At 38.7% G+C, this 12,684-nt stretch overlaps 1 protein-coding gene across 1 annotated transcript in view; it reads right to left on the bottom strand.

Annotated features, from left to right (window-relative positions):
• The window catches only part of ADRA2C (adrenoceptor alpha 2C), a 97,905-nt gene extending 86,174 nt beyond the window's left edge, over nucleotides 1-11,731 (bottom strand). The window contains exon 1 of the mRNA XM_018074443.2: nucleotides 11,541-11,731. Within this exon, the coding sequence (XP_017929932.2) occupies nucleotides 11,541-11,731 (191 nt within the window). The remainder of the gene's footprint in view (nucleotides 1-11,540) is intronic.
• Between the last annotated feature and the right edge of the window lie 953 nt (nucleotides 11,732-12,684).

The raw sequence follows: 12,684 nt of genomic DNA, 5'->3' as shown, positions 1-12,684 counted from the left end.
TTCAATAACAATGAAACTCCAGTTATATTGAACCCGCAATTTTCCAAGTATAATACATAATTTTAGCTCAGGACAATGGGGATATTTTATGGATTTTTTTTCTGGTTTTCAGCCTTCTTTTTTATTTAAGCCCGTGATGTATAATAGAGCTGAAATAGTAGATTTCAAGTTTTGAATGAGCATCCTTGTAATAAGTCAGGGGAAAAAAAAAGAGATTATAGTCATTGCAGTGCCTATCAACTAAAGTAGCTGCACTGTAAATATGCTATTAGAAAGGCCAAAAATGGCCTATGAGAAGCCCTCTGCTTTCTTTTTTCTCCCATCTCCTGTAAGATGATCTCCTAGCTGCATTCATAGCACAGCTAGCACTCTGCTTCCTGCACTTGGAAATGCAAAATGGTTTCTTTCATACCTGTAGGAAAAAGCCTCATGTATGAACACATCACACTCAGTTCCATGATGTCTGTAGCAGACAGACAATCCAACCCCTGCAGTGAGATTAATCATTTGAGTTCAGTAATACATTCTCTCCTTCTTAATAGTGTTACTCATTTGCACAGCCACTGCATGTATCCAGGCACTGGCACTACAAGGAAAAAACCTCATTCTTGTGCAGGGGTGCCTCAGTCAGCTTTCTCACTGTTGGGTCTTTCCACTGAGCCTTGTGACAGAAAGATGAGGAAGGGGGAGGTATCTGTTGAAACATATATAAAGTCATAGCATACAAAGCAGTTTAGGTTCGAAAGGAACTCCATATCCAGTCCAACCACTTGCAAAGTTCAAAGTTAGATCAAGGGCCTGGCCACCCTGAGTCTTGAATACCCAGCAGTTCCACAGACTCCCTGGCATGTATTCAAAGGTGATTTGGATTTTTCCCCATATATCCATCAGAATTTCCTCGTAGTAGCATAGGACCGTCACGCACTTCTGAAAAGATTCTGACTCCTTCTCTTTAGAGCCTTTCATCGGTGAGGCACCATGTTTCCCCACTACCCCCCTCAGCCTTCCCTTCTCTAGGATGTACAATCCCAGAGTTCTGTCTCTCCTCACACATCATGTGACACAGCTCAGGTCTCTCAGAGACCTTCTGCTGGACTTGCTGTGACTTCCTATCCCTCCCTTGCATGGGAGACCGCAGAAGTATTCCAGAAGTGGCCTTCAAATCTCTGAGTAGAGGCGATCAGTCATTTCCCTTAACCTGGAGCAGAGGGGCAGTCTGACCTGTGGAGTGAATCAGCACTGACTGGGATACTGGAAAGAAGAATAAACAGGATGATGGAAAACTCTATTGATACTGACATCTGAGAGCTGTGTCAGTTTGCATAAGACACATATGAGACTTCAGATGTTAAGGTGTTTATTCAAACCGGTCCCCTAAAACTTCTGAAGTTCTTCCATCCCTAAATAATAAGAGTACTTTCAAGATGTTTTTGTTTTCCTCCATCTGTTCTTGTTTCCTTGGGAGTCTGTTTTACTGAGAGAAAATGATGGTCTTTTTTTTTTCTTTCGGTGAGAACCACTAACATATTGCCATGGAAACTGAAAGTTCAACATTTTAGTGTCATAACTTCAGAAAAAACATGCAGGTATAGCCAAGCCCATTCAAATTTATTTGCAGAAGTTTTTCTTTAATTTACTGCTGTTTCTAGTTAACTGTGGTTTTCATCTGTTTCTCAAAGGTTGGTCTGTTGGCACATAATTCATCACGATGAAATGTGTTTTTCCTTCAGCATATTAACTGCTTATTGGCTTTCATAGAAATCGATTTATCAGCTTCAGTTTGTGCAGATGGACCCAGATATGTGTGTACAGGATTCAGACTTTCCGAGGACTGGGCACAAGTGATTTTGACAGTCTCAAGTTTTGGTTGTCCCATCTGAAATAATGAATTTTCTCAGCATATTCCGAAAATCCTGCCCACCAGGGAACCTAACTATTAGGAAATTACCTGAAAGGAAGATTGACAGAGATTAGTTTCTTCTCCCAGGTAACATGTAATAGGGCAAGAGGAAATTACCTCAATTTGCACCAGGGGAGGTTTAGGTTGGATTTTAGGAAAAAAATTTTCACTGAAATTGGGGTTAGGCATTGGAACAGGCTGCCTGGAGAAGTGGTGGAATCACTGTTCCTGGAAGTGTTCAAAAAAATGTGATATAGAATCACAGAATCATAGATAATTTATGGTACTTAATGACATTACTTAGGGGTGAACCTGACAGTGCTGGATTAATGGCTGGACTCAATGATCTTACAGGTCTTTTCCAAACTTGTGATCCCATGATTAACTATCCATGACTGGTAGTTAAAGGTAGTCTGGACTAAGAGCTGTCATTTATGTTGGTACTCATTCTACTGATCAGCCACATGGAAATTATGAAAAGAAGTACTGTCTGTATTCACAGTAGAAACAACCTGATACATATTAAATACTTTTTGTTCCTAAAATCAAGTAAGCTTTTTAACAAAATACACTCAGTTTCTCTGACTCACACAGAACGAAACAGATGACAGATTGCAGAGATCTTACCTGTGGGAGCAGCTCCTGCAGTTGCGTCACAAAGCACGCAGTTAGCCTTAACCCATCCAATGTTTGTGTGCTCCCATAAGTGATAATTGCAGATTAGGTCTTTTTCAAAATATTGAGTGCTTGCTAACACTAAATTTACATCACTCCTCTGTTACTGTATCAGCTGTCACAGAGTTACCAAACTTCAGTTTTCCTAACTATCTTAAAAAATATAATCTGCCTTCAAGGACGCTCAATGTCAAAACATCGTTAATATCTAGTTGACAAGCATTTCAATTTGTATATTAATGTGTTACAGGGTTACTTATGCTCGTTATACTGTTAACAAATCTTTTGCCTTCTCTCACATATGCATTTCTGCTATGCAGAACACTTGTGCTCATTACACAAACCTGCTGAGCTGTTAGCAAGGCTGTCAGCAGGGCTCCTGCCTCACCAAATCAACCCTTACTTTTTCCCAGGTGAGAGCAGCAGTTTTCTTGTCTTCCTCGTGGACATTGCAAGTTTGGCTGGTCCTATGCAGCAGAGAAGAAAAAAGCAGAGGGAGGAAGGTCTGCTCCCTTGCAGATGCAGATGGGGAGCTGGAGGAGTTTGTCTTCTGCTGAGAAGGAACGTTATTGTGGGAAGTCCTCACTCCTTTTAAAATATATGCATTCTCCATTTAGTTATACATAATTCATATTGCTTGGCTGAAGAAGTATGAAGTATCCATTATGTAAACCATTTCTCAAAAATACCATTTGTTATTTAAAAAGTACAAAAAGACTGATGGCAGCAGCTGTGAAATAGAATGTGTGTTTCAATGAATTATTTAGACTAAAAACAAATGCTCCAGGGTGGAAGAAGATTATTGTTTTACTTTAAGTCTTGTCATCAGGGAGTGTAGTTTAAGGGGAGAAGTAAGCTAAAGCCAAGAAGTGAAGGAACCCAAATAATTTGTTTCCCTATTAATAAACATCATAATATGAACTAGAAAATGGCACCATGAAACAAAGTGGAGAAACAAAGGAACACATTGTGTCAGGGCAGCAGAGTTAGGTTGTGCTGCCCTGTAGTAAGGCAGATGTTTTTCACAGAAGATATAAAACTGAGATTGCTAATTTTCTGTATTTCTAGCTGCTACATACTGTTGATCTAGAAAGGGTCACAATGGTTAATATCAGTCCTAAACCTTTGCAGTAGAAAAAGCTACTGTGCATATTAGAAACCTGTCTAATGGGAATCACAAGGTAATATTCAAAGAAACAGCAATTAATCATGCAATGAAATGATTCATCTATATCATACACCCAATTAAATGTGAAAATTACCCCAAAGACATTTTAAATATTAAAACCAAATTTTTACATTAATATTAGGGTAAAATTATGAGTTTGCTGTTCATTATAACCGAAGCGCTCATGATGAGGTTACACTGACAATATATGGAAGTTTAGGTTTTCTTTGCGCTCCATACTACCCAAAAAGCTAATATCTGTTAAGAATCAACCTTTTCAGCAAGGGGTCCTCAGAACATTAACTTCTGCATTGTAATTCGCAAAGAACATGCAAGAGCCCCCAGCTTGTAGCCTGACGTAGTCCGAGAACAGAGGTCTGCAAGGTCTGAAGGACAAAAGAGCTTGTGGGTCTAAGAGCAGCTAGAAGGAAGTAGATCTTAATCAGAAAGTTGTTCTTAAAATGCAGGTTAGTATAAAAATGTAGACTGTGAAATATGTACAGTCAGGATGAACTACACGGAGTTTGGAGTCTATTGGTCAGAAGCAATCATTGGTTGCACAAAGTGTGTACCTCTCCCCTGTAAAAAGCAGACTGCAACGTTTACACTTGTGGCCATCAATTCATTCCAAAGACCATGTAATCCTGCAGCTCTTCCTTACTTAAAATCATAGAATCATAGAATCAGACAGGTTGGAAAAGACCTCTGAGCATCAAGTCCCACCCTTGATCCACTACCACCATGGTAACTAGACCATGGCACGAAGTACCACATCCAGTCTCATCTTAAAAACCTACAGGGATGGAGAATCCACCACTTCACTGGGCAAACCATTCCAATGTCTGATTAACCCCTCTGTAAAGAATTTCTTCCTAATATCTAACCTAAACCTCCCCTGGCACAGCTTAAGACCATGCCCTCTTGTCTTACTGATAGTTACCTGGGAGAAGACACCAACCCCCATGTGGCTACAACCTGCTTTCAGGTAGTTGTAGAGAGTGATGATAGTTTCAGTTCAAAATGATTAATTGTGCACAGAGATTGAAGCTGAAATTTTATTCCTTCCCCTCAATGTCATATTGATACTCCAGCCATATACTTGTGTATTAATATTTTAGAAGTTCTCACAAACCTTTCCTAAAGACTAAGATCTACAAAGTTTATTTGTCAAATTTGCAGTCGTACTTTTAAACAAAATCTCTTTCATTTTGAAATGCCAAAAATATTCCCGTTTGTTTTAAAAATGACTTTGCCGTAGTTGTTGTTCTCAGCCATACCAACAAGGGGGAATGATGGAAAGTGATGACTTGTCAGTACAGAACAAAATGCCACCAGAAAAACAGGTCTGTGCTGTGTAATTTTGAACACTTCTTTTCAAAAGGAAAATAAAAAATCAGGGAGCTATAGGCAAATTATTGCATATCTACTGTATTTAAATTGTTATGTATCTACTCCCACAATCAGTCCCTATGACATAAATTATCCTAGTGATTTCAGTGACTTTCTGTTGAAGCTGTAAGATGTTATATTCTCAGAGAAAATAAGTAGAATTTTTTTCAAGTATGTGATTTATAAGCCTAAAATCTAATCTGTTTTCCACAAAGACACTTTAGAACACAAAAATATTTTTACAAAAAATAAACATTAGTAAGTGCCAGTGCCAGTTTTTCTGCAGTTCACAAGAACATGCTTTAAGAGTAGTACTAATTCTAGTAGAATTGACAGCAACAGCAATATAAAATACATTGGCAACTTCAGATCTTTTTGAGGGAGTCCATTTGTATATCAGAAACCCAGGAGCTACCCAGCCATAAGCTGTATTTATGTTCTCAAGTACTAGCTTGAGTCATTATAGAAACTGATGTCATTTCAGTCCAGAAAAATGGTCATTTGTCCACTAATAAAGCAGTAAGAGGTCTCAAGTTTGAGGTCTAATGATGCAACCTCCCTTGTGAAAACTGGGGACTGCAGTTGCTGGATAAACTTTGTAGTGTGAATTTACAGCACATTCAAATTAAAATACAACTTTTCTACAGAGAGGTCATATCTTTTATTAGATCAACCAGTGTAGGTGGGACAAAAAATCACAGGCTTTTGTGCATAATTATTTTTTTTGCATTCAAAAAAGGTTGGAAAGTTCAAATATAAATGCAGACTGAGAAAAACTGCTCTGAATTTAATTAGAAGTGTTAATCAGTCTGACCACATGAAATAAAACGTTATTGGTATCCATAAAGTAAAAGGAGAGGTGATAAGCTGGTTTTCTCTTGAGAATAAAAAAGATTCAGGTCATTTATTACTTGCAGAACACTGAAGAGTTAGTGAGAGAAAGGAATAATAATATTCCAAGAAAACACTTACTCTCTAATGTACATTGCTTTGCTATTTTGTAGAATTAGGAATTATAATTACTTGACCTGAAAAGTCAAAGAAGGGTCTTTATAAAGAAGTACTCCCGTACTAGTTAATGAATGATTCTATCCTTTGCTTGTTGTCTATATGTGCTCCACATGGGGTGATGCTCAATTACCTGAAGCTGGATACAACAACAGAAATCAAAGCTGTTGGAATGCAGAAAAATGTCAGTCTGCAGCACAGGTCAGTATTGGCATTTCCCTGGAAAGAATAGCCCTGCTGTTGTTATTTAAGCTGTTCTGTGTCAGCAGAGTAAGCGCTGGAGGAATTCTTAGCAGAGTCTTGGAGAAACAGAATTAAATTCTGGCTTCAGGAAGGAGTGCAGACTCCCCACAAAGACAGAAGGTGAAAGCCCGGACAGTGATACAAACTGCCTTTCATTCCCATTCCCACCTCCCCTTCTCTGATGTTTATCTTTCTACAAAATAAAACGACCCAAAACTTTAAAGGCATTTGGGGCGCACATCTCCTCCTGAAAGTACTTGTTTGTTGTTTATTAAACTTCAGTATTTATGTTTCTTATCTCCGTGTTCTGAGAGATTCAGCACCAGGATCAGTCTTGCACACAGCACAGTCCCAACCACAGAATCACAGCATATGCTGAATTGGAAGAGACCCACAGGGATCATCGAGTCCAACCCTAAACCCTGCACAGGACCATCCTCAAGAGTCACACCATATGCCAGAGAGTATCATCCAGAGACTTCTTGAGCTCTGTCAGGCTTGGTGCTGTGACCACTTCCCTGAGGAGCCTGTTCCAGTGCCCAACCAGCCTCTGGGTGAAGATCCTTTTTTAATATCCAACCTAAACCTCTCCTAACACAACTTCAAGCCATTCCCTTGGGTCCTGTCACTGGTCACCACAGAAAAGAGATCAGTGCCTTCCCCTCCTCTTCCCCTCAGGAGGAGGTTGTAGACTGTGATGAGGTCTCAGTCTGCAATCAGCACTTGGGACAGAAACTGGGACAGCCCCTAGGGTTGAAACAGCCCAGCCAAGATGACTGGAGAAAGGGAAGTGTTTAGGAATGTTCTAAAGCACTCCTCTCCTGCAGTCTAGATGCAGCCAGCCTAGTCTGACACTCCATGTCTATCACAGCCACACCTGAGTACATCCTTCTGCACAAAGGCTTCCTTATGCTCTTTCCTGCAACATAATTAAACAGATCTAGCCAATATTCACATTTTCTTTGAAAAAATTGCTCTGTCTAGATAATTCCTAGAGTACTACAGGTCCTAGAGTTCCTAGAGTCCATGGGACCACATGGCATCTGATAGAGACTGTGTACTATTCATAAACTTTCATTTGTGCTTCCTTAATTGATGCTGTGAGTGGACATGGGGAAATTTTACTCACTCTTTTTATACCATATTGATGAATGTTGGTTTTCTACTCTTGGATCAATTAATGACATTCTGTGAAATATCATTCTCTGTCTCTGCATTGACCAATGTTATATTAAAGTACATTTAGAGGAAAAGGTTAAAACCCTTTCATGTAATGCAATTAGAGTGAACATCCTTTTACATCCATCAGGTGTGAAATCCACTGCATAAAATCCATTGCACACTATGGATTTCAGCTAAAAAACCCTGATTTTGCTGTCTCTCATGAAGTCCAAGGTTTATCAGCTGAGACAGATATTTAGAGTTATATTGCAAACAGGGCTAAAATTTTTCTACCATCAAGAATAAAGAGAAAGATTCTGACCATAATCCCACAAGGTGGGAATAGTTTTGCTGAAATCAGTGACAATTGGGTAAAAAGAAAATTAGCACATATTCTTACCTAACACCTGTTTTTAACACATTACAGGCCAGCTTATGCTATTCTGATTAGTGTTACAGTCAAATGCTGTAGAAAAATGACCCTATAAAATATACTTATTTCTGTGTTAATAGTCAGAAGGGTATGAAGAAGTACCCAAATGACAATTTGGAAGTTATGGTAAATCTCTGTGCTGTTCCAGTTCTCTACAGAAAGGCCAAGGTACCTATATGAAGTGTTCAGTTGGCAAATCAGCTTTCACCAGTTTTTCTGTTTTGGCCACTGGTTAGAGCTATAAAACCTTTGATAAACTCCATGAGATGGGATATTAGCCTCATTTGACTTTCTAATTTTAATTTTTATAGCTTGCTGCTGTTTTAAAAAATAGCCCAGTTTTTTTTTATTACTAGAAATAAACAGGAGCCTGTAGTTTCCTTCCCACTTTGATGGCTAGATTATAAATATAATTTTAATTTGAAGGTAAATAATACAGTGTGTGTTGCTCCCACATGCTAGGCAACATGGAGCCAATCCTATTTGCAATCTCAATAGGCAGTGTGGTCCTGAAGGTACAGATTGTTGAGCAAAGGATAATCACAGCCCCTCAGTCCTACTGCTGCTGCAGAAATGTTATGAAACAGAAGGTACATTTGCATAGAAAAATAAGCATGTTTTAAAATGTTTCTCCAATTACAGTTACTTCTGAGAACTAAACTCATTTAAGTAGAAGAGTAGAACAAGAATTTGAAACCTTTTCTATCCTAAATAGAATACCTAATTTCAAAGTGTAATCCTAAATTTTGTTAGTTTTAGTTTTTTGTAGTTTAAAATCAGGGAGGTAAAAATTATCATTCTACTGAATTTCTACATAAAACAGTTAATGCCACTGATAATTTCTACCACAAACACATCTTTATAACATTCCTAGAACATACTTTTTGAAAGGAATTTAATCTTGAGCAAAAGATTCAATTTATGGTGAGATTATTACCTCTGTTAGCAAGTACTTTTTTGTTAATTGAGCATGAAGAGAAAAATACCACACTTTATATTTTTGTCACTTTAGTATTTGATTGTTGAATTCAAATCAGAGTTATAGGAAGTTTTTTAATACTTTCTTTAAAGATAGCAAACTGCAATCGTCATATGTATGATGAGGATGCTGAATCCTACTCAATTGCAGTTGTGTAGCATCTCTTAGTTGAGATGCTGTCTTAACTCACTTTTTATGTGACTTGCTTTAGCTTCCTGTTCTTTTGAAGGTTCCTCTCTCCAGCAGCCCCCAGATTTTACCTCAATCTGCTCTTTGAGCAATGTTACAAGATTATTTTCAGGTCTGTCTCAAGACCTGGAAGCACCATTCTGTAGAAATCAAGAAAACATCCTTTTCTTGTTACTCCTAACATTTTTTGTAACTTCTATTCCCCAGCATCTCACTGGAAGAACATATTGAGGTTATCTACCATTAACCTTAAGGTCTTTTCAGACTTGTTGCTTCTAGAACACAATTTTGTAGTCTGAACTTGCCCTTCTCAGTTTTGATGTTTGTGTCCTCTCTAAAAGCATTATGCTCTATAAGTAAATCTACTTTGGTAATTTTTAGAGCCAGTTTTGGGGGTTTTTTTCCCATTATGCATTTATATTTCACATATTAAAAGAGACTAATAGAGATTTCTGTTTGATTTGGGATGCCAAGCTCTATGTTTGCCTGTTCAAAAGCCACAGCTGGATAGAATAAATTCACATCAAGGGCTCTTTGTTCCTAAGTGTCTTTTAATGTCCCTTTGTCCAGGAAAGGGCCTGTCTTAAGTGTCCACTTGAAAACATATTAATGATTCCACTATGATTTTGTGTGACCTTTTGTTAAAGCTTTCCTCTTCTAAGCCACCGATTTCTGATACTCCCTTGAGTGGATGTTCAGCAAGGGCTTAAGGATGCAGTATTAAAGCTGACAATTTCTGACTCTTTTTCAGTAACATTTTGAGATAACAATTAGAAAATCCTATCAGTCAAATGATCCAAACAAGACTCCAGAATGCCATGAAAAACATTTTTCTTTTTTTAATAAAAGCAGTGTTGGTGAGATCCAGAGTTTCCTAAAGCACCGAACTAGCTTTGGAAGAGGAGATATGGAAGAAGTAAGGAGTTAATATATTGTTTCTAAAATAAGAGCCTAAATTCCCTCTGAAGTCAATGGAAAGCACAGCTAGGATATCTGTGAATGCCAGGAGCAATTGTAGTTTCCTAAAACAATCGCTGTTCTCCTCCACTGGCTGTCCAGGGAATGGGTAGGAATCAGTAAGAATTTTAAAGAATTACAACCCAGAACTTCCTATTCCTCTCCTGAGCAATAAATTTCCAGCGAGCAAAGCTTTTAAAAGGTGGTAGCAGTGACATCAGTTGCCCCCTAATCTCTATGACCACACAGTTTACACAAAGGTGAACACTAAGGCAGGTGTCATGGGAAGGGCATCAGCAAGTCCCAGGGCTGAACCCAAACCACCACAGTGAACACAGTGATGTGCTTTTTCCCTCTCCTAAGTCTCTATTTAATTAACTATGAGAATAGAAAAGGACTCTCATCTGGGAAAGGGCAGGAGAAATAATTAAATTCAATCTGAACTCCCATCAGATTTTTTATAAGAAACTACAACTGGTTTTTTTATATAAATGTAAGAAGAAATCTATCTGGCTTTACAGCAGTCTGTTCTGTTAGAAACTAAAACTATTTGGTCATATAAACATAAAAAGAAAGCCATTCATGACATTGATTCTTGTCCTATAAGTTAGAGTATTTGTTCTTTAGTGAAAAAGGTATATGTCTTTCCCAGTATAATTTGGACTACCTTTATCAGTACATTTGGAATCGTGTTTCTTTCTTTCCACTCTTTATAAGTGTGCTAGCAAGTGAAAAAATCCATTTGGATAGAGAAAATTCATACACTAATGTGTATACTTATAAACTAGAAACAGATCTGCCTGACGGAATTTGTCAGTTTTCACATTCTTTCCTAAAACATTATAAATAAGCAATAATTCAATAATGATGAATCAGAAATAGGATACTGACCCATACATTGATTCTGTCAAGTGCTGTTGATACTCAAATATTTCAAACTTCAATGCTGTGAATTATCATACAGCCTAAATATTGTTATAGTCCCAAACAGTCACTGAACAGTTTAGCACTGGGGAGAAAAAATTTAAACAAGGCTGTTGTGGATTTTGTGTTCAAACAGGAGGTTATTTTGCTCTCATACTAGAACTGATATCTCAACACCTTGAGAAGCTATTTATATGGCACATCTTAACCACTCTTTTTCTGGTAGGATCAAAGAATATATTCTTTGGGGTAGGAGGGACCACAGGAGGTTTCTAGCCCAGCCTCCTGCTCAAAGTTGGATGAGCTCTGAGGTCAGCCCAGCTTGCTCAGGACTTTGTTCAGTCTGAGCTTGAAAATCTCCAGAGATGGAGACTGCACAGTCTCCCCAGCACAGTGACCCACTGCTTCACTGTTCTCATAGGGAAAAATGTTTTTGTTCATACCCAGTTTGAACTTCTCTTGTCCCATTGTCTCTTATCCTCTTATCCACAAGGCATCACTTCAAAGAGCCTACCTCTGTCTTCTCTTCCTTGTAGGTACAGGCAGCCTGTGGTTCAGTCCTCTGAAGCTGTCTGTTGTAGGATCTGAGCCCAAGTCCCTCAGTCTCTCCTCACAGGGCTTCGGCCCCACTGTCACAGTGGTGGTCCTCTGCTGAACTTGCTGCAGTTTAAGGATGTCTTGTTCTGAGGTGTCAAAGCTGACCATGGTGTGGTCTAACAAGTGCTGAGTAGAGGTGAATGATTACTTCCTTCAATCCACTGACTGTAATTCATTTCATGCAGGAATTGTTGGCACCTTTGCTGCCAGGGTTGCTCATGCTCAGCTGAACACTAAGGACCCCCAGGGCCTTTACAGCAGAGCTGCTCCCCAGTGTCAGTGGGACAGTGTCCCCCTTCAGAGGGACAGGACTTAGCATCTCTCTCTATGGAATTTCACAAGGTTCCTGTTGTCTCATTCCATCTGCAAACACTGCAAACAGCCCTTCCTTACACTATTTTGGTCAGTTCATTTTCTTAGTCTTAGTCACAGATCACTGGTGATTCCCAATCTCCCCTCCACTTGTAAAATGGCCAACTTTTCTTAGAGGTAAACGTGTTATGTCTGCTCTGGTATTTATGCACTTCTGGGACCTGTTTTATTTAAGTAAAGCTCAGTATAGCAGTAAAGCTCAGAAAATGCAGACAGCATATATGTGCAGGTGAATAGTGCTTCTGCTGATCAGAAAGTTATTTCCTGGATAAGAAGTGCGATGTTGTTTTAAAGGCTGTGCTGTGGAGCATGGGATTAGTCACTTGCCAAGATAATCAGTTTGACTCTCCACAGTGCTACTCTAGCTGCACTCTTTCCTGTGCATAGCCATTGTAACAGCGCTTAGAACTGAAGTCATACAGCGGTGAATCAGGCCTGGAAAGTTTAAGAAAATAAGAAATGGAGGTGTGGTGGGAGGTTAATTTCCCTCCTACAATATTTCGCAACAATGAAAGCAATGAAACTGCCTTTTTTTTTTTTTTTTAGCTGAAAGAAATGTAATCTAGCTCTCAACTCACCACACAAAGGAGGAGTGTTATGGTTCAACAGCTGCTTGTAAAAAAGTCCCTGGTTAGTAGCATAAAATGTTTTCTTCTGAATTGTTTTCAATGACAATTATCACTGATGAA

The sequence above is a fragment of the Manacus vitellinus genome, unplaced genomic scaffold, assembly GCF_001715985.3.
Source record: "Manacus vitellinus isolate BGI_N305 unplaced genomic scaffold, ASM171598v3 scaffold_0_pilon, whole genome shotgun sequence".
Lineage (NCBI taxonomy): Eukaryota > Metazoa > Chordata > Aves > Passeriformes > Pipridae > Manacus > Manacus vitellinus.
This window is presented reverse-complemented; position numbering and strand designations above follow the sequence as displayed.